Source organism: Canis lupus, chromosome 36 (assembly GCF_048164855.1).
Source record: "Canis lupus baileyi chromosome 36, mCanLup2.hap1, whole genome shotgun sequence".
NCBI classification, from domain to species: Eukaryota; Metazoa; Chordata; class Mammalia; order Carnivora; family Canidae; genus Canis; species Canis lupus.
Window position 1 is genome coordinate 19777546 of NC_132873.1, and position 21696 is coordinate 19799241.

Sequence of the window (21696 nt, forward strand, 5' to 3'; positions counted from 1 at the left end):
ACCCACAACCCAAAAATCATGACCTAAGCTGAAACCAAGAGTCTGAAGCTCCACCGACTGAGCCACCCAGGTACCCCAATAATCTCTTAGTTTTAAGGCCATCTGATTAGCAAACTTTTTTTTAATTAATTTATTTATTATAGTCAGAGACAGAGAGAGAGAGAGGCAGAGACACAGGCAGAGGGAGAAGCAGGCTCCATGCACCGGGAGCCCGATGTGGGATTCGATCCCGGGTCTCCAGGATCGCGCCCTGGGCCAAAGGCAGGCGCTAAACCGCTGCGCCACCCAGGGATCCCTGATTAGCAAACTTAATTCCATTTGCAACTTTTATTTTCCTTTACCATTTAACCTAATATATTCATATGTTCCAGGGATTAGGACATCACATCTTTGGGAGTCATGATTCTGCCTGCCATGGGTTCTTTTCAGTTTTTTTCTGATTTTTCTTAGTAGTTTTTCAAATCATGCCAATGAAGTTGATTGATAAGTTTCTCATCTCATTGGATAAACTGATGCCCTGAGAGAGAAACCCAAGGCCTGTTTAGGGTTACCAAGGAGAGCAGTCAGGGTTAAATCTATTCACTCATTTCCAAGGTGTGGAATAATATGTTAAGTAGAAAAAAAGCAAGATACAAAAGAAGACATAAAGTACAGTTATAATCTCATAAAAGTATGTTTTATAAATGTATAATCATGGTGGAAAGACTGAAAGAAAATATATTAAAGTTCTAATAACAGTGGTAATAGGGAGTTGGGCATGAGATTACAGTCAGCTTTTTTTCTTTTCCCTTTTTTAAAAATAAAAATCCAGTAATATAGTTAGATTATATTAATAAATGGAAAACATGTTAAAATTATTTTATTGGACCCACCCTCTTCTCCTAGGTATAATCTCAATTCCTTCTCCAACATTATCCTGGACTTCTAACCACCAGAAGTAACTATAAAAGTTAAAAGGAGACAGAAGGAAACCAAGAAGGGAGTTTCTGAAACGGGGAAATAAGCCACAGCAGGAGGCTGTCTGTGATGGTTTCAGACTTCTCAGTCCTGCCTCGGCTTTGCCAATCAACTCCAGCTTTTGGTTTCTAATGAAATGAGTAATTGGTGTACAGAGTGGCCTGGTGTCCACACTCCACCAGAGTACTTGCCTTAATCTCTGGCCGGCCATGTTCCCAGTGCCCCCCCGAGGCCTCCAGATGCAGAGGAGCAAAGTGGACCCCCAGTACTTGTCCCCACCCATGTACTGGCTGTCCTGTCCACACTGCCCCAATGCTGGTCAGTGAGGGTTTTCAGAGAATGAAAGGATCCAGTGCAGGCTGTGCTCCTACTCAGCAGATACGGGGTGGCAGGGTGCCAGACTCCCCAGGAAGGCAAGAAAAGCCCAGGACAGCCAACTGCCATGTTACCACAGATGGTGGCCAGCCTTTGTGTGCAGGAGTCAACAGAGTAGAGAGAGAAGTCCAGAAATCCCAGGGCTGGCAGACAAAGCCCTTCACCCTTTGACCCTACCCACTTCTCCAGGTACATTTCCAGCTAGGAGTCATACCTATCTAATCACCATTTCTCCTGCTTGCTTTCCCCCTTAGGCCTTCACTTACCTGTAACTAGAAGGATTCTCTCCACTTATTTTTACCATAGGACTCAGGTCAAATACTACCTCCTCAAGACATGGTCACTCTAATCTGGTCCTTGTGCCCCCCTACTGGGTAGAGGTTATGCCCTCTCCCTGTCACACACTAGCAACTAATATGTTCACCCAACGACTATTCATTGAGCCTCTGACATATGTCAGACACTCTTCTAGGCACTGAGTAGTTAATAACTACTCAAATTGTTAGCTCAGTTGAATGAAAATCCCAAAAATGTCTGTACTTTCCTGCTGAACACCTGTGTCCTGAACTGCCTACTTTAGTCAAAAGTCCTTCCTCTGAGGAGGAACCACAGCTGGTGCCTCCTGTTTCTCAGTCAGGCTTGCTGGAGTCAGTGTGCTTGGGCAAAGGTCAAACTTTTACACAGAGGATGACCACCCATTGTCCTTGCGCCTGTGCAAGTGTGACTGGAGCCAGCCTTAGAGATACCAGTTAAGTGCAACTGGAATAGAAGTGGGGTTGGGATGGGAAGGGAAAGATGTACAACCACTTGCAGCTGTGCCTCAAAAGCCTTCTCCATCCCTAGCCTTTAATCAGCTTTGTGTAAACACTACCACTCTCAGCCAGCCATTTTCTCTGCAGATTAAATTTCTGTGATTCTGTGCAAATGATATTATCTCTCTCCCATATATCTTTGGTAACTGAATTTCCAGGGTATCAAACCATTAAAAATAGAATGGGGGCACCTGGGTGGTATACTCGGTTAAGCATTTGACTCTTGGTTTCCACTAAGATCATGATCTCAGAGTTGTGGAATTGGCCCCACATTGGACTGTGCACTCAGCATGGAATCTGCTTGAGATTCTCTCTCCCTCTCCTTCCATGTCTCCCATTCATGCTCTCTCTGTTTCTCTCAAATAAATAAATAAATCCTCAAAAAAAAAAAAAAAAAAAGAGAGAGAGAGAAAGAGACAAAATCATAAAGGTGGTCTGAATTTCTCCATAGTTGCAATGTTGTAATAGGGCTTGATTCCTGACCAAACCACTTAGCATCAAAGATTTGACAGCCATATGTCACAAAAACAAAGGTACAACAACTAGAATTGAAAACAAAAAAAATTAAGCTTCAGTTCTTATAAGAGCTCAGTCTGCCTGGGTTTGAATCCTAGCTCCATCATTTACTAGCTGTGTGACTTTTGGGGCATTACTTGGTCCATCTGTACCTCAGTTAAGAAACTGTCAAATGAGGATGATGAAAATACATATCCTACATGCAAAAAAATGAATTTGGACCATTACCTCATACCATATACAAAAACTAACTCAAAATGGACCAAAGACTTAAGCATAGAGCTAAAATTATAAAACTCTTAGGAAGAAAACATAGGAGAAAAGCTCCATGACATCGGATTTGGAAATAATTTATTGGATATGACATGAAAAAAAGCAGGCAACAAAAGAAAAAATGGATAAGTTGGACTTCATAAAAATTTAAAACTTGTGCATCAAAGAATACCATCAACAGAGTGAAAAGAGAACCCACAGAATGGGAGAAAATATTTGTAAACCATGTATCTGATAAGGGATTAAAATCTAGAATATATAAAGAACTCCTGCAACTCAAAAACAAGACAAAACAACCTGATTTTAAGAATGGACAAAGGACTTGAGTAGACAATTCTCCAAAAAAGGCATATCAATGGCCAATAAAGACTTGAAAAGATGTTCAGTGTTATTTATTAAGGAAATGCAAGTCAAAACCATGAATAAATACTTCACAACCATTAAGATGGATTTTATTTAAAATAGCAAAACAAAACAGAAGATAACAAGTGTTGGTGAGGATGTGGAGAAATCGAGACCCTTGCGTGTTGCTAGTGGGAATGTAAAATGATGCAGCTGCTGCTATGGAAAACAATATGACAGTTCCTCAAAAAATGAAAAATAAAATTACCATATGAGCCAGCAATTCCACTCTGGGTATGTGCTGTAAAGAATTGAAATCAGGAACATGAACAATGAACAGATAGATTTTTTTTTAAAGTAATCTCTACACCCAACTGAGCCAGGCAGGTGGCCCAAACATATAGATATTTATGTATCATGTGTATAGCAACTTTATTCACAATAGCCAAAATATGGACACAATCTAAATGTCTATTGATTGATGAACGGATAAACAAAACACAGTCTATACATAGAGGACTATTATTCAGCTTAAAGGAAAAAAGAAATTCTGATACATGCTACAACATGAATGAACCCTGAAAACATTATGCTAAGGGAAATAAGCCAGTCACAAAATACTACAAGGATAATTACTATATGATTCCATTCAGATGAGGTACTTAGGGTAGTCAAATTCAGAGAGACAAAAAGTAGAATGATGGTTGCCAGTAGCTGATGGAGAGGGAAATAGGAAATATTGTTTATCAGGTATAGAGTTTTAGTTTTGCAAGATAAAAAAAAATTCTGGGGGTCCCTGGCAGGCTCAGTTGGTAGAATGTGTGACTCCTTTCAGGGTTGTAAGTTTGAGCCTCTTGTTGGGTGTAGAGATTACTTAAAAATAAAATCTTTTTTTTTTTTAAAGATTTTATTTATTCACAAGAGACACAGAGGGAGAGGCAGAGACATAGGCAGAAAGAGAAGCAGGCTCCCCTTGGGGAGCCTAATGCAGGAGTCCATCCCAGAACCCTGGGATCATGACCTAAGCCGAAAGTGGATGCTCAACCACTGTGCCACCCAGGCGCCTTAAAAATAAAATCTTAAACGGGCCTGGGTGGCTCAGTCAGTTAAACATCTGATTCTTGATTTTAGCTCAGGGTCATGAGATTGAGCCCTGCACCTGCATCTGGCTCTGTGCTCAGTGGGGAGTCTACTGGAGATTCTCTCTCTCCCTCTGCCCCTCCCCCAGCTCATGCTCTCTCTTTCTCTCTCAAATAAATAAATCAGTTTAAAAGAATAAATATAAAAAAATAAAAGAATAAAAGAATAAATAAAATAAAATATTTTTTAAAAGTTCTGGAGATGGATGGTGGTAATGGTTATACAACAATGTGACTGTACCTACTGCCATTGAACTATATATTTAAAATTAATTTAAGTGGTAAATTTTATGTTACATACCTTATAAAGTTGTTATATATATTATATATATATATTTTAAGTTGTTATAAATTTTACAATACACCTTATAAAGTTGTTGTGAGGATTAGTATTTATAATAGTGATGGATATAATAGTGTTACATACGTGTTAGCCATTATTATAAATATTCTCGAACTATTGGTTATATAAGGGAACCAATGGATGAAGCACATAAAGCCTAGAAAAATAGATGTCAACTGGATCATATATATGGCTGACTATGAACATATTACTGTAACCCAGACTGATTTTGATGAAAATCTGATTTGCTTTCCTAGAATTGTAAGGGTTTTAAGGAATGTTTTGGAAGACCCAGATGCCTTCTTAAAAAATGCCGCTAAAGCAAGAGAAATGCTGCTTTTCTCTGGAGCATGTGGAATGTTCAAAATCAGGCCCTTTAGGGTTTAGGAGTGGGGCTTTGGAATCAGTTGCCTGGGTTCTAATCCTAGCTCCACCCCTTAGATGTGTAACTTTGGGCTTAATTAACTTCAAGCCCCAGTGTTTCCTCCTACAAAATGGAGGGTAAAGTTAGCACCCACCTCATAGCCTTGTGCAAATTGAATGAGAATATATAGATAAAATGCCTGGTGTACACTTAGCACTCAATAAGAGCTAGCTATTATTGACAAAACCTTTGATTTCATTGTCATGGTTAAACCATGATTCATTCTTGATCTTTCCTACTTCTAGCTTTATTAAAGGCTCTAAGTATAACTGCTCAGGAGCTGCTCAGATGGAGGACATTTGGTAGAAAGGGTACAGTCAAGTCACTCTGTCTGTCAACCCTTCACTGCTTGGTACTTTGTTGATAGCCATCAGAGCACTGAGCCCTTCTTAGGAACACCATCAAACAAGTAGCAACTTATTACAAAGGGAACTTCCTCCTGATCTTGGGGGCTCAAAACATAATTTATAATTCTACCTACTTTTCTGTATTTTTCTATTTTGTATGACGAATCATTATGTATAGGACAGGAAAATAAACCTTATTCAAAAAGCATACTTCTCACAATATTACTTGATAAAACAGTACCCTGAAGGTGTCTTCATGTCTTGAACATTGGCTGAAAACACTAAATAAACACTCAAGGCTACATTTAAGAGCCTTGAGTATTGAGATATGGAGAAAAATTAGGCAATGTAGAATGTGTAGGGATATATTCATTGGAAGAAGGTTGATACTACTCTTAAATGTAGCCACATTTATAAGGGAGATGGCAGGAGCAATACAACCTTAAAATCAACTATAGTAATCTAAATCCTATTTATCCCTCAATGGGACAGAGAAATGGGATGATTTGTGAATTGAATTTTTGAAACAGGGCAGCCCCAGTGACGCAGCGGTTTAGCGCCGCCTGCAGACCAGGGCGTGATCCTGGAGACCCTGGATCGAGTCCTACGTCAGGCTCTCTGTATGATGTCTGCTTCTTCCTCTCCCTGTGTCTCTGCCTCTCCCTCTCTCTGTCTCTATGAATAAATAAATAAAATCTTAAAAAAAATAAAAAGAATTTTTGAAACAAAATTAAAAAAAAAAGATTTATTTATTTGAGAGAGAGCTTGAGCAGAGGGAAGGGCAGAGGAAGAGCGAGAGGGAGAAGCAGACTCCCTGCTGAGCCAGGGAGCACGATACGGGGCTTGATCCCAGGACCCCAGGATCATGAACTGAGCAGAAGGCACATGCTTAACTGAGCCCTCACTCAGGCACCCTGAAACAAATTATTTTTAATATGCTATTTAATCAATGTTCCATTGTTGGACCTTTAAAAATAGGGATCCCTGGGTGGCGCAGCGGTTTAGTGCCTGCCTTTGGCCCAGGGCGCGATCCTGGAGACCCGGGATCGAATCCCACATCGGGCTCCCGGTGCATGGAGCCTGCTTCTCCTTCTGCCTGTGTCTCTGTCTCTCTCTCTCTCTGTGTGACTATCATAAATAAATAAAAAATTTTTTTAAATGTTTAAAAATATTACCAGATTTATAAAATTCGAGAAGTAGAATAAGAGGGACACCTGGGTGCCTCAGTTGGTTAAGTGGCTGACTCTTGGTTTAGGCTCAGGTCATGAATAGGCTTCGAGCTCCACAGGGAGTCTGCTTCTCTTCTCCCTTTCCCTCTGTCCCCCTGCAAATAAATCTTTAAAAAAAAAAAAAAAAAAAAAGGAGGATGCCTGGGTGGCTCAGTGGTTGAACTGCTGACTTTGGCTCAGGGCATGCTCCTGGGGTGTTGGGATGGAGTCCTGTATCAGGCTCCTCATAGGGAGCCTACTTCTCCCTCTGCCTATGTCTCTGCCTCTCTCTGTGTGTCTCTCATGAATAAATAAATAAAATCTTAAAAAAAAAAAGAATAAAAAGTATTAGGGCACCTGGCTGACTTAGTCCGGAGAGCATGAAACCCTTGATCTCCAGGTTTTGAGTTCAAGCCCCATGCTGGGCATATAGAGCTTACTTAAAACAAAACAAAAAACATGAAAGCCTCCCAAACCCCATACTCTTTGTACCCAAATAAAAATTAAAAGTATTTTTTTAAAAGACTGGGAAATACTAAAACAATGTGAAAATTCTTTAATATTTCTGATGATTTGAGGAGTATTTGATGAATCTGCTATGTTTCAAGAGAATCATTTATGACTGTTATTTAGATACTGCCCCAAATTATGGTTATTTATGTTTTATAGTTATTTGATTTCTAAATAATGGAAAGATGATTGTATTAAAGCCCTCAGGAAAAAATGGTTACCACTTTGGGAATGTTTTAACAATATTTTCTTAAAGAAAAAAAGCAACATATTGTGTGTATCTAGAAGTTTGAGAACTATGACATCTAATCTCTTGACTTAGCACTTGCCTTTGCTCATTAGGAGCTGGACTATCAAGAAAGTTAGAGAGTAAGTGTATGTTGAGCTGTAAAACCTACTGCCACATGCATGTCATTATATCCATATATGGAACTGGAAATAATGTGAGGTGGTTTAAAAATTTAATTGCACCTCCCTGTGATGGGTTCTAGCATCACAGGTGTGAATGAGCTGGAATTTTGCAGGTTTCCTGATTCAGAATTTAGCCAGTATAGATCCTTCTGTAAGTAGCACTACCCTGTCTGTCTCCTATCTCTCCTTCCCTCTGCTCCACATCCCCATGTTGATTGTTGGTTCTTTTACTTTGAGTGTGGTGTTTTTAATTCTTGAACTATATAGTATTTGGACAATGAAATACTGACCCTGAGGAATAGATGGTGTGGTTATTGGTGAGCTTAACTTACAGCACTGTTTCTATTTCATTTCCCTTCCTGATCCCACCTGGCTCCCTAGGGTCAACCTCATTCTATCACTGCCATCTTCTTTCAAAGGAACAGATTTTTACTTTTTAAATAGATTTTTACTTTAAAATTTTTTAATTTTATTTTTTAACTAGAGGAAATCTATTTTAATTACATATATACAGGGAATCATATCAACATGAGGATTCCCTGTAGACCTTTATTTTTAAAATTTCATGACTTAAAAAATAATGTTTGGGACACCTGGGTGGCTCAGCGGTTGAGCATCTGCTCAGGGCATGATCCCGCGGTCCAGGGATCGAGTCCCACGTCAGGCTCCCAACATGGAGCCTGGTTCTCCCTCTGCCTGTGTCTCTGTCTCTCTCTCTCTCTGTGTCTCTCATGAATAAATAAATAAAATAAAAATGTTTGGTAAAAAGGTATGTATAAATAAAAATATGACTTTTAATTCCACCACCCATGGTTAAATGTTGATGCGTATTCTGCTTGTATAACTAATTTTTAAAAGTTGGGATTACATTAGAGAGGCAATGTTTTCTGTACTACCTAGTGTCGAATTCTGGTGTGATTATCTACATGGCTATATAATCTGTGCGTCAGTTTCTTCATCTCTAAAATGGTATAATGATAGTATACCCTCAGGACTGATAGGAATCACGTATAAGTAATATATAGAAAGTACTTAAAGCAGTGGCTGAAACATAGTAAATACTAAGAAAATGTTAATGAGCTTAGGTATTTTTATTATATGAATATTACTTTGTAATTTGCTCTAAGAATATACTGTGGACTTTTCTCATGTTATTCATGACTAATGCATGACTTTATTGCCTGACCCCAAATCCATTATATGACTGTACCATAATTTATTTAATCAATGTTTCATTGTTGGAGATTTATTATTTTCAATGTTTTGTGTAGCAATAAAATAATCTGTAGTAAACATCCTTGTGCATAAATTGTTGGGCACATCTCTGATTATTTTTAAGGCAAATTCCTATAAGTAGAATGTTGAATCAGAGTATTAGCTCTTTATAGGCTTTTGCCAAAATGCCCAGAAAAGTCATGTGAATGTGTGCTTCTAATGTATGAGACAGCTAGTTTCCCCATAGCCTTCCCAGCACTGGGTATTATGATGCAAAAAGCCTCTTGCCAGTCTGTAGCTTTCATAATCAGATGGTGGTCTGCAATTTACAAAGCTCTTCTCTTCTGAGCTGTTCGTTTCCTTTAATTCCAAACCCCTTCAAGTTCTTCTGTTTCAACCTACAATGTCCTCTAATCCTAAATTTCTGCTCTGTAACTATTATTTTCTTTCCCTTCTGATTTCCTCACACAATTTCCCTTCTGCCCTCTTTGGGGTAGACGACAGCATTCTGTTTTGTTATAGGTGTGTGTTATAAATCTGGTAGGTAGGTACCACAGGAAGACAGGAACCTCCCCTCTTTACTGAGCCCAAGTTTAAGCCAAGATGAAGCCATCCCCAAATAGAGTTTTCTACTTTATAAAGTAAAAATATCCCTGCTGCCTGAAATATTCAAGTGTCTGAGCACTGTGGAAGGTATTCTTATTCTTGACAGTAAGTTAGCCTACATAGCAGTGTCCAACCAGGAAAACAGAACCACTCTTAAGTATTTAAACACAGCAAAAATATAATTCAGGGAATTGGTTGCACAGGTGATTAGAGAGCTCGGAAGCCAGAAAGAGAGTGAGGCAACACTGAGATTGTAACATCAGAAAGCCAGCACCAAGCTTGTGATCAGGGACAGAGGGAGGAGCAGGTGTAGTCAGCTGGAGGAACCTGGTGAGGAGCCACACTGGACCTGTCTGTTGGGAGCTAGGAGACAGAGATGATGCAGGTGTTTCTGACCACTTACAGATAGAAGGGAAGGGGAGAAATACCCTGGCTTTTCTATTCTCTCTCTCCAATCTCCTTTCAGTGTCTTCCACTGGCAACTAGAAGCTAGAAGCCAGTTGACACAGATGTTTATGGAATTATATATAGCCTGTGGTCAACCCCACTTTTGTGCAGAGCAAAGTAAGGTAAAGGTGAGGAAAGAGGAATGGATGTGAGGGCAAACAGGCAAAAGCCTGGTACAATGACATCTGGAGGCCTTTCCAGGCCCACAGACAATAGGGCAAAGTGCAAAGCATGCCTACCCTAGAGAGGGAGACAATCCTGGGCTTGAGTTCTGCCTCTGTCACTTACTAACTCTGAGACATTGGCCAGACCACTTAACTCTTCTGAGCCTCAGTTTTCTTATTTATGAAAGGGGGCAAGAAAAACCATATGTCACTGAGTCACTGTGAGGATTAAATAAAATAATAGCCATAATATAATAGTAAGCATTCCACAATAATTGGTTTCCTTTCACTCAAGAATTTATGATTTTAAGAAAAAGGACAGTGAGCATTTGGTCACATACCAACTTCTCTGTATTTTGAAGGAAGAATGAGGGGCATAGTAATCTTTTCTTTTGGAAGCTCTGCCTAGGGTGGAATAGGTGATAAGTTGCCCAATAATGATACTGGGAGATGATGTAAGAACCACTGAAAATATCCTACATGATCGATTTATTTATTCCACAAGCATTTATTTTCTAGAAATGATTTAGACATGGTCTCTGCCCTCAAAGAGATGGTAACAAATGGACAAAGAGATACATTGCAATGCATGATGGTATGGGAATGTTCACAGAGGAGAGAGCAATGGGATATCTTTACCTAGAGAAATGGGAGAAGGCTTCACTGAAGAAATGACATCTAAGCCATATTTTGAAGGGTAAGCAGGAGCTTTGAAGGGTAAGCAAGAGCATAGAAGCAGATGCGAAAGCATAGAGTCAGAAAATGGCACAGAATGTTTGGGGAACAGTGAGCTATTCACATGAGTGGGGTCTTGAGGGGTTCATAGTTAAGGTGGTGGTAAGAACAAGTGGCAGATGTGGGTAGCTTTGGAAAAGAAAGTCAGCATGAAGGGCCTGGTATAAGAATTTAATGACTATTATGTGGGGAATGAGAAGTCAGCAGACTTTTATTTATGTATTTATTTTTAAAAGATTTTATTTATTCATGAGAGACATAGAGAGACAGAGACATAGGTAGAGGTAGATGGGAGCCTGATATGGGACTTGATCCCAGGACCCCAGAATCATGACCTGAGCCAAAGGCAGAAGCTCAAACACTGAGCCACCCAGTGCCCCACCAGCAGACTTTTAAACTAGGGAGTAACCAGGGTGCGCCTGGGTGGCTTGGTTGGTTAAGCATCTGCCTTCAGCTCAGATCATGATCTGAGGGCCATGGGTTCAAGCCCCACATTGGGCTCCCTGGTCAGTGGGGACTCTGCTTCTCTCTCTCCCTCTGCCCCTCCCTACTTGTGCTCTTTGCTCTCTCTCATGCTCTCTCTCTCTCAAATAAATAAATAAAATCTTAAAAAATAAAAAACTAGGGAGTAACCCAGTATTTATAACCTAGAATTGTATAATTCTTCCCAGACTCTCTCAATGGCTTCAGCCAAAGGACTGATGCATGCAGTTACATCAAGCAGGGGACATGTGGACATCTCCTAAGACATTAGGAAGTATGAATCAGAAAAATGATTATAGAGGTTTTCCCTTAATATTAAATTCAGAATGGAAAAACTCATTAACTTCTCCTGCAGATGCTGAAGGGCTCAAGGTAAATATTTAAAATGTTCTCCCTCTCATTTCCACAAAGCCAAAAACATCAGAGGTGTGAGGATGATGCTTGTGGCTATGAGACAGGATTTCAAGGATTCTGATGAAATGTCTGCTGGCCTGGATCCGTCTGAAGCTGAAAAGGACTTTGTGTTACTCTAACAGAAAGGAAGATATGAGATAGTGGTAACACAGCCCCTGTTACCTTTACAGCCCTTTCAACATACATTATCTCATTTATGCTTCATGACAATGCGAAGCACATAGGGTCAAGAGTACAATCCCATCTGAGAGATGAAGAAATGGAGGTATTAGGGTTTCATACCCTCCCCAGGCCCTAGGAAGTCATAGCCAAAGCTACAACTGGATTTCTGGACATGCAGGCCAGAGCCTTCCCCAAGCCCAGGACTGCTCTGCCTACCTGTCTCCTTCCAAATGCCAGGATGGCTTCTTTAAGGTCCTGAAGAGTGTGTAGTTCAAGACCTGGCCTCTTCCTGTGGCCTTTGGGGCAGTAGGGGCCTCTTCTCCTCTCTTCGGGTGTCCATGCTGATATGGCTAAACCTTCTGAGTAGAGGATCAGAGCACCTTTTCTAGTACTGAACGTTTTAGGAAGAAAGAGGCTCCAGGTGTGCTGGTTGGCACTGCCCTTATCCTGCAGTTTGTTGACCAGGACATAATCTTCCGGGGACTTCCAGTTCAAGTAATCCTGCCATAGAAAGAAGCCACCTTGATCCAAGGCCCCTTTATAGCAACACCACCTGTACAAGGTGTTTGACATTTCTTTAGTGACTGTTTTTCTCTGAATTGCTTCCATGGTGTCACAGAACACAACCACTCTTAGCAACTGGTTTTGGTCTCCACATCTCAGAATCAGTAGAACCTAAGGCAGGGTTCTGATTTGCCCCATACAACTTTCAGAGCCATTCATGCCTGGAGGCTTAAATAGGCCAGTTAAAATTTCCTGGTATGCAAGTAAGTAGTCACAATTATCAAGGGCAGCAGATAACTTTGAAATTAGAACTGGACTAGCTGGCAGTTTAAATAGGGGAAAACCATTCATTCCAGCCATCACTTCAGCTGTACACAGGGAGAATGTCTATACATTCCAGATGCTATGTAACATTACCTAATTTGGCTATTTAGGACCCTATAAAGTAGTTGCATATCTTGTAAGTAAGTAAATGCCATTGGCCACAGAGGTCCTTTGAAACTTTATATGTCTTTTAATATAGCAAAGGTCAAATATCATGACAAACTACCATGACAATGGGTATCTCTATGTGATCCAAAAATTTTCAAAGAACCCCACTGGATTTCTTATTCCTGGCAGGGTTCAATGAAATAAAATTCCAGTACAAGGGAATGTTGCCACCTCTTTAAAATCTTCTAAAAGGGGATTTTTTAAAATGTTTTTATTTTTTGCCTCTGTTAAGTATGAGTCTTCTGGGTTGAATTCCAAAAAGTTTAAGGAAGCCATCGAAATGGCATGAACATACACAGCATTCCAGCCACAGAGCACAACTTCTAAAGACCAAACAGCCATCAACTTGCCTAGAACCCAGGTGGAAATTCTGGTCTTGACCCAAACCATCTGAATTCTAAACAATCTGGAATCTCCTTCAGTCTAAAGCAAATGAGGCTGTAAGTCAGTGTGCAAGGAGAAGGAAGAGGGTCCCAGTGGCAATATGGATGTGCAAGCAAACTTCCTTATTTTCTTGAGTTTTACCAAGGAGGAAGGAAAGTCTGTTGGCGATTCCCACCAACCTCCCTGACAAACCAAACCAAAATACACATGGCTCAGCCCCAGGTGGAAAAAGAGAGCATTCCTCTCCCGCCCCCCAAATCTGCCTTTATTCAGCTATAAGACTCACCTCTGGTTCAAAATAGACTTCTAGCTTCTGTTTGTTCTGGACCAACTTCCCATGTCCCCGGCTCAGGAGAGAGAGCGTGAACATGTTTCCCTTCTGACCACCCTCCTCAAGGGTAGTTCATCTTGGTTTTGAAGGCTGAAAACTGGTCACACCTCAAGATTTCCTGAGCTCAGCAGTGAGCCCAAGAAGACCACAAACACTGGGCCTTTTATTAAATACATTTTTCCTTCGTACAGCAGCTTCTTAATAACAACCAGCCACACAGTTTAGACAGTGTGTGTCTTTGTCGGGAGAAAAAATAAACCGCAAACCCAGACTCCTCAAGCTCTGGATTGTCTACTCTCTGGGCAACCTCTCTCTCTTCTTCGCCTGCTCCTTCCTTGTTGTCCCTTAGTCCTGTTGCTCTGTTACCGGGCCGTGTGCATCTACAGATCTGGGCCACTGCACCATCCTTCTTCTCATTGTGAGCGGAGGTTGTTTCCTGGTTGCTATGGCAGCACAGGGACGTGAAGTCTCTGAAACCAGCCTAGGCAAGGCAGAGACTGCTGAGGGCAGTGTTCACACACTGGGGGGGAGGGAAGGTCAAATGGACGTTTAAGGGACCAGGCTCAGATTTCAAATCCCAATTGCAGGAGCAGGGGCAAGGTTGAGATATTTTTTGTTAGAGTACTCATCTTGCTTTTAGGGGGTGTCTTCCCCTTTCTTCTGATATGCTAGCCTTTCCCCGTCACCTAACCATTAACAGACTCAGAGTAGTCGTCTCGGTCACCTTAAGCAACCTGTGACGTTTTCCTTGGCTAAATTCCAGCATCTCCTCAACTGGACATGAGGCCTTTTTATGGTAATTGCTGCTTTGCACGGGTGAGTGCAGATACTGGGAGTCTCCAGATTCCTTTGCGTATCTCATTCAGGCAACTCCCAATCTCCAGAGGGAGGTCCTTGGGAGAAGGGGGAGGGGGTGCATTTTGGTTGTCACTATGACTGGGGACCACTGCTGGCATTTAGCAAGCAGGAGCCAGGGATGCTAAATGTTCCGTAGTGTGTAGGACTGTCCTGCATGATGCAGAATTTTCCCACTTTGCTTACCAGTAGCACCCACGTGGAGAAACACAGCTACAGGCTAGGCTGCTTGGCTCTCTCCTTGATGCTGACACTATGAGGGCAGGATGAGGGGAAGAGGGACAAGAAACCAAAGGAGCCTTTTGCTGGTGACCTAGAACCCTGCTTTGGCCCGGAAAACCAACCTGCCCTGTCGTCTGCCAGCTGAACCTCCATACAGCCTCGTGAGAGTGCCCCCTGCTGACCTTCAGGATGAAGTACAAGGGGCTACAGGCCCCCTTACCTTTTAGATCTCCCTCTGTGGTGGTCAGTCTTCCAGGAGGTAGGTTCAAGTCTCCTGAGAAAGAAATACAGGTCATGCTATATAATTAGATTGGGTCTATCATGGAAAATTAGGACATTGAATGTAGAGGTTCAAAACTGAATTTATGCAAATTCAGTGGATACCACTTCAATACTCATTGGAATGATGGTTACTAAAAAACAAAACAAAACAAAATGCCAAGTGTTAATGAGGACATGAAGAAATTAGGACCCTGTGCACTATTGGTGGGAATGTAAAGTGGTGCAGCCACTGTGGAAAACAGTATGGCAATTCCTCAAAAACTTAATACCTTATGATCCAGCAATTCTACTTCTGGGTATATAATCCCAAAGAAATGAAAGCAGAGATTCAAATAGATATTTAAATACCCCACGTTGGGATGCCTGGTGGCTCAGTGGTTGGGCATCTGCCTTTGGCTCAGGGTGTGATGCCGGATTCCTGGGGTCGAGTCCCACATCGGGCTCCTTGCATGGAGCCTGCTTCTCCTCCCTCTGCCTGTGTCTCTGCCTCTCTTTCTGTGTCTCTCATAAATAAATAAATCTTTAAAAACAAATAAATAAATAAATACCCCGTGTGTATAGCAGTATTACTCAGAATAGCCAAAATATGGAAACATCAAGCATCCACCGTCAAGCATCCACTGACGGATGAATGAACAAAATTGACTTATACGTATAATGGAATATTATTCAGCCTTGAAAAGGAAAGAAATTCAGACTCATATTACAGTATGGAAGAAACTTAAAGACACTATGCTAAGTGAAACCAATCACAAAGGGAAAAATATTATATGATTCCAATTATATGAGGTACTTAAAGTAGTCAAATTCATAAAGACGAAAGGTAGAATGGTGTTTGCCAATGCAAGTGGGAGGAGGGAATGGAAAGTTAGTGTTGAATGTTTAATCTTCAGTTTGGGAAGATGAAAAGTTCTGGAGATGGGTGGTAGTGATACAACAACATGAATCTATTTAAAGTCAATGAATGGTACATTTAAAAATGATTGAAATGATACATTTCATGTTATGCATATTTTACCACTATTAAAATCTTAAAAAAAAAAGAAAACTAAAAATTGAATTTATCGCTTTATAAGCTGAAGGCCAATTGGTCGGCATTATTGTGGAGTGAGCGCCTCATTTTAGCAGGTGAGACAAAATCTTACAAAATGAGAGTTCCAAATAGTTTACAGGATTCTTAAGCTACTGTTGCTCCCTCTCTTCCCTTTTGATATGCAAAAAAGATCCTCCAGAAAACTTGACTGAGAGAGATTCATGTTAATGATATATTATTAATTAGTTATAGAATATAATACATATTAATATATATCACCATACATGGTCCCTGTCCTCAAGGAGCACCGAGCAGGGTGACAAGACAGGCATGTATGAACCAGTACCTCAAAGGCGATGTGACGGATTTGATAATGGGGGTGGAGATGAGTAGGTGCTCCAGGAAAAGAGGTAGCTGGGTATTGTGTGATGATAGGCCTGTTTGAAGGCTATGAAAAAGAGGAGGGATATTTAAGGTGGACTTTAACGGACCACAGTGTATGGCAAGGAGGGAAGATGAAAGAGGATGTTGCAGGAGGCATGGACAGGAATGTTTGAGATCTCTGGGGATGGGGCAACATCTTTGGTGTGGCCAAGGCCACATCATGTGGGCAGAACTGCAGCTGGAGAAATAGACCAGCTGGCCAAGCCATGAAGGCCACATGTGTCCTGCTAAGGCACTTTGGACTTTATTCCTCAGGTTTCTTTGTTTGTTTTAGAAGGTGCAGGATTAGGAGAGGGGCAGAAAAAATAGATGTGAAGTGTTCAGATTCAGAATTAGATTGCTTAGAAATTTTTAGTAGTATTGTTTCAAACATTTTGGTCATTAAAATACATGTCATTTCCTAATCTTTGTGTTTTCATAGAACTTCAGACTTGAAATGGACATTAATGGTCACTTTGTTTTTGTATCTGCTTTCCTCAGAATGGTTCACAGGTTTGTAACGAGATTTATTTTGAATTTCAAAGGAAGAAACAGCCCCAATCCATTATTGAAAATTAAGTTACATGGAATATATCATAAAACATAGTAGTTCTGAGTAATTTATATGACATTAGTCCCACTTGTTCTGTAAACATAAAAGACTATGTAAAGTACTATAGCATTTGTTGTCTCAAACATTTCTTTATTTAGCTACTTCTATGCTGTGTTGTTTGTAGTGGGTAGTAAAACATGGTTCTTTTTACAGTAGGTTTAAGTGGATGAATTCTAGTAGAATTGATTTCTTTTTGTTTATTTTTCTGGTTTCATTGGCAAATAATTGACATACTTCATGCAGGTAGGTTTTTTAAACCAGGGGGTAATGGGATTCTATCAGGATTTCAGAACGATAACCCTGAGAATAGTATGAAGAATGGAGAGGGGGCACCTGGATGTCTCAGTCAGTTAAGCGTCTGCCTTCAGCTCAGGTCATGATCCTAGGGTCCTGGGAATGAGCCCCGCATCTGGCTCCCTGCTTAGCAGGGAGTCTGCTTCTCCTTCTCCCTCAAGTAAATAAATAAAATCTTAAAAAAAAAAAAAAAAAAAAAAAGAATGGAGAGAATGAGGGATGCTTATCTCATAAGCTTCTTGGAGAACTTTCAGGAACTTACAGCCTGGGCCAAGTTTCTCTTGGATTTAGTCAAACCTGCTCAATTGGTCTTTGAGTGAGACAGAGAGGGAGAAACTCCATACCAACTGCAATAACATACCAATGTTGCTGTTTTGAAAATGCCATTGCTCAGGGAGGAGAATAAGCACAAGAGGGAAGTGCTTGAGGGATGGAGACCCGAATAAGAGCCACTACTGTTAACCGAGGAGTAACTCCAAGTTTCTCCAGTGGAATTCTTGCTCTGAGCTCACCTGACTTGGAAATGTTAACTCACCCATACATGGTAAGCTCCAGGAAGTGACCTCACTGAGTCTAGGTTGAGTGAGTCCAGGTGCCCATCTAGCTCTCCCAACGCTGTGGCCAGGCTCCCAGGCCTCTTTGGAGTTGTAATCAGTGAACAGCCAGACCACAGCCCAAAGCAGGCCTCTCCTAAACTGTCATGTTTACATCCATGCTGTTTAATATGGACAATGAACAGATGTACAGATCAATTAATAGACATTTAAAAGCATTTACTCAGTCCCCACAGCAGTTTATGGAAAGTGCATTTAGAAAGCAATCGAGGTTATTGCTATTCTAAAGTGCTTGGGGATCCCAGATGAAAGGCCCTTGTAACTGGAAAGTATTTATAACTCAAGAAGAAACCCTCCACACCCATGTTATATAACACCAACACCATCTCCTGGCATGCCTGACCTGTCAGCCCATGCAGCATGTCTGTTTAAATTACACTGTAAATTCTATAGGGTGGAGACCTTGTTTTTATGGTTTGTAAAGCATCATGAATAACCATGGCACTCTGTAAATAAATAGAAACCACATGAAACAAAGAAAAGAGATGTTATTCAATGGCCGTGTCTGCGCTGCATCCAGGAATTTGTCCCTTGCTCCAAAGTGCTTGGGGCAAATGGATGCCATTCTGGGGAAGTGGCCTATGGAATAGTGTCAGGGTCCTCATCTCCCTATAAAGGGCAGTATGGGGACACCTAGATGGCACAGTTGGTTAAGTGGTCGACTCCTAATTTTGGCTCAGGTCATGATCTCAATGTTGTGGAATTGAGCCCACATTGGGTCCCCACTCAGCATGGAGTCTGATTGAGATTCTCTCTCTCCCTTCCCCTCTCCTCCCCCAGCTCATGCTCTCACTCTCTCTAATAAAACGGTAAAAAAAAATATAAAGGGCAGTATGATAATGTTTTCCAAGAATTGTATTTCCCTGCAGGGGTAGCCTACAGGAAGAGTCATTGGTATTGCCCCTATTACCCACAGAAGAAAGATATGTGCACAGAAATATGAAATTATTTGCATACAGCCACAGAACAAACCAGAGGGGAAATGGGATCTTGTCCAAATTCGGTCCTCATCCCAACCTGTTGTCATCCCTTTTCTGCAACAGAGTAGTAGCAGCTATTCCTGAGAAGCTACCTTGTGGTTAATATCCAGCAATCAGGAAGCTGCTGTAACCAAGGTCACCATAACACCCCCTTCAGTCTCAAAGCTGGTGACTGAATACCAGATCTGTGTCTGGCTCTGTGAAGGCCTCAGAACACTTCTATCTCCTCAACCTTGCTTCTCCTCACTTTACCTTGTAAGTCTAGTTGCAGGAGAGGCCAGGAAATCACATTTTCAGTTTTTAAACCTCTCTCAACCTCTTTCAACCTCCTCTTCTGGGGAGAAGATAGAATGAAGATTGATAGAACCATCCACAGTTATCTACCGTAAGCACCAAAGACAAGTTGTACAAGAAAATCAAAGGATTTTTAAAAATATAGGCTGTGTCGATGACATCGGTGTTGCCTTATGTTATTTAGTCTCTTTCAATTTGCTTGTGTTTTATACTTCCAACTAGACAGTAAGTCTTTGGAAGGTAGGGACTATGTCCCATGATTCTTAGTACTCCCTATAGCACCCTTGCATATAGTAAGAACTGGATAAACATTTTTTTGCTTGCTTTTTCACATGCTCATAGAGATGTGCAATGATTGGGGCAGTAGGAAAGATATACAAAAGAAGATAATTAGGTCAAAGCCTGTTTTAATAAGCTATAGTTTGCTTATAGTACAAAGCTTAAAGCTATAGGTTAAAGACTGACCACTGAAAACTTGGCATCCAGAGGCTGAAGAGGCACCAAGAGAATCAGTGTGGAAGATACAACCCTCTAAACTTGTTGGAAGCAGCACAGACCTGCTGAGGAGAAGTTACTTGACTTGCTCACAGGCTAGGGCTAATTTCTCATGTGGTGCAGTTCAGATTTGAAAGAAGAAAATACAAAAGGCAATAAAGAATATTCTAGAATAACAGCAAGGGAGAAAATCAGTGATGACTCCCTGCTTCCTTTCTCTCTTTATGTATAAATTACGACCCCATGGCCTGCCTAGTTCAGGAGGGAGGGGACTGAAGATCTATTTATTTTAGATCTTTCCAAAGGATTTGCTTTGGGAGTCTAAAATACTTAGCTATGCTTTTGCTCAGGGCTTCATTTTATTAGTAAGAGTGCTCACGGTAATTGCAAGCTTTTAAATTTATGGTGGGGAGAGAGTAAGGTTGGAGAAGAAATAAAAATCACACATTTTTGGATCTTTCACAACATGGGGAAAAGCAATCACTGTTCTGGCTAGCAGCTCCGTCACTCGGGGCAAAAGTAACAGACCTTGGGAACCAACCTGTGGAGGGTGATGAGAGCAGTAGTGATTTTCAATTCTAAAGGGAGAATGTCAGAGCATCTGCCATTCATCAAAACTACATAGATTCTGATCATTTAAAACCATTGGACATTAGAGTAAGAAGATAAAATATTTTATGAATGTCATTAGTATGGTTGTAGGAAAATGTTTTCTTTCGATTTTCATTAAGTATTGTTATGAAGATGTTTAACAAATAGGTGATTTATGTAAGGCACTGCGTATGGTTTCTGGCACATAGTACATGCTCAATAAATAGAAAATACTGCTTAACAAAAAATTTCTGGGGCACCTAAGTGGCTCAGTCAGTTGGGCGCTACCTTGGGCTCAAGTCATGATCCCGGGATCCTGGGATTGAGCCCTGCATCAGGCTCCTTGCTCAGCAGGGAGCCTGCTTCTCCCTCTGCTTCTGCCTGTAGATCCCCTGCTTGTGCTCTCTTTCTCTCTCTCTATGTCAAATAAATAAATAAAATCTTTTTAAAAATTCCATTCTATGATTTAGAAAACACATGAATTCTCTCCTATTAGCACACAATAGTGTGGTTTTTGTGTACAAAATGTTCTGAAGGCCATTTCTCCATGGTAGGAAATCTCGTGTGGAATAGATGGTAAGTCTAAGCCACTGGGCTACACAATTAGACACTACTTTGTCACCTGGCTTCCAGTTCGCTCTTTAAACTCAATGATGAAAATAATTTTTATACTTTCTAACTGCCACAGAGTAAAAATTAGAAGCTGTCTTAATAATCTTAGGGAAACATTCACTCAATGTATAAAGCATGTATTTTTTCGGGGACATACAAATTGCATAACGCAAGGTATACACAAATTCTCTTCCCACCATTTGCCCACACTGGTAAGGTTTTCATGTACAAGTTGATATGTCCCCACCCTCAGCCCCAGAATGCTGGAACTTACAGTCTAAGGAAGAGGAAGGGGCATCAGGGAGCCTGGGTTCTGGGAGAACCTTCTTCTCAGGGCCCAGGCACTGCTACACTTCACCTTATGAACCCAGGAGCCCCTAACCCACAGGTGATTTCCCTGCCTGTTAGTCAACTTTTATAGTTTCCTTTGGGAAAGTCAGATCTTCCTGAGAACTGAGTTCAAATGCAAGTCCCCCTGTCGAGAGTGAATTAATCACACTGTGAAGGAGTGGGACCCAGAGTGGATGCCTGAAATTGGGATTGATGGGGGAAGAATGAGAGAAAGAGGGATAGGAAATGGGCCAAGACTGAGGACAGTATCCCTTGGGAGGTTGGTTGGGAGGCCTGTCCACAGCAGCTTTGCCTGCTCCCCCACTCTCCTGAGAGCCAGTCTGTGGCCATGCTCCTTCAAGCAAGTCTTAAAAATGGGGCAGAGGTTGCCAACTCCTGGGTGGCCCGGGAAGCTCTGTACATTTAAGGTAAAGGGGAAGCAGTTCCTTTTCATCTCAGGGCAG

General features: G+C 41.1%; 1 protein-coding gene and 1 long non-coding RNA gene across 12 annotated transcripts in view; one reads left to right on the forward strand and one right to left on the reverse strand.

Annotated features, from left to right (window-relative positions):
* KIAA2012 (KIAA2012 ortholog) overlaps positions 1-14287 on the reverse strand; it is a 130364-nt gene extending 116077 nt beyond the window's left edge. For all 10 annotated transcript variants that reach the window (XM_072812716.1, XM_072812717.1, XM_072812723.1 and 7 more), the window contains exons 1-2: positions 13550-14287; positions 12100-12384 (exon numbers count right to left, since the gene is read on the reverse strand). In XM_072812716.1, coding sequence (XP_072668817.1) covers positions 12100-12384; positions 13550-13633 — 369 coding nt within the window. In that variant the 5' untranslated portion in view covers positions 13634-14287. The remainder of the gene's footprint in view (positions 1-12099; positions 12385-13549) is intronic.
* Positions 1-21696, forward strand: part of LOC140625452 (uncharacterized) — a 172917-nt gene that overhangs the window by 41901 nt on the left and 109320 nt on the right. The window lies entirely within an intron of this gene.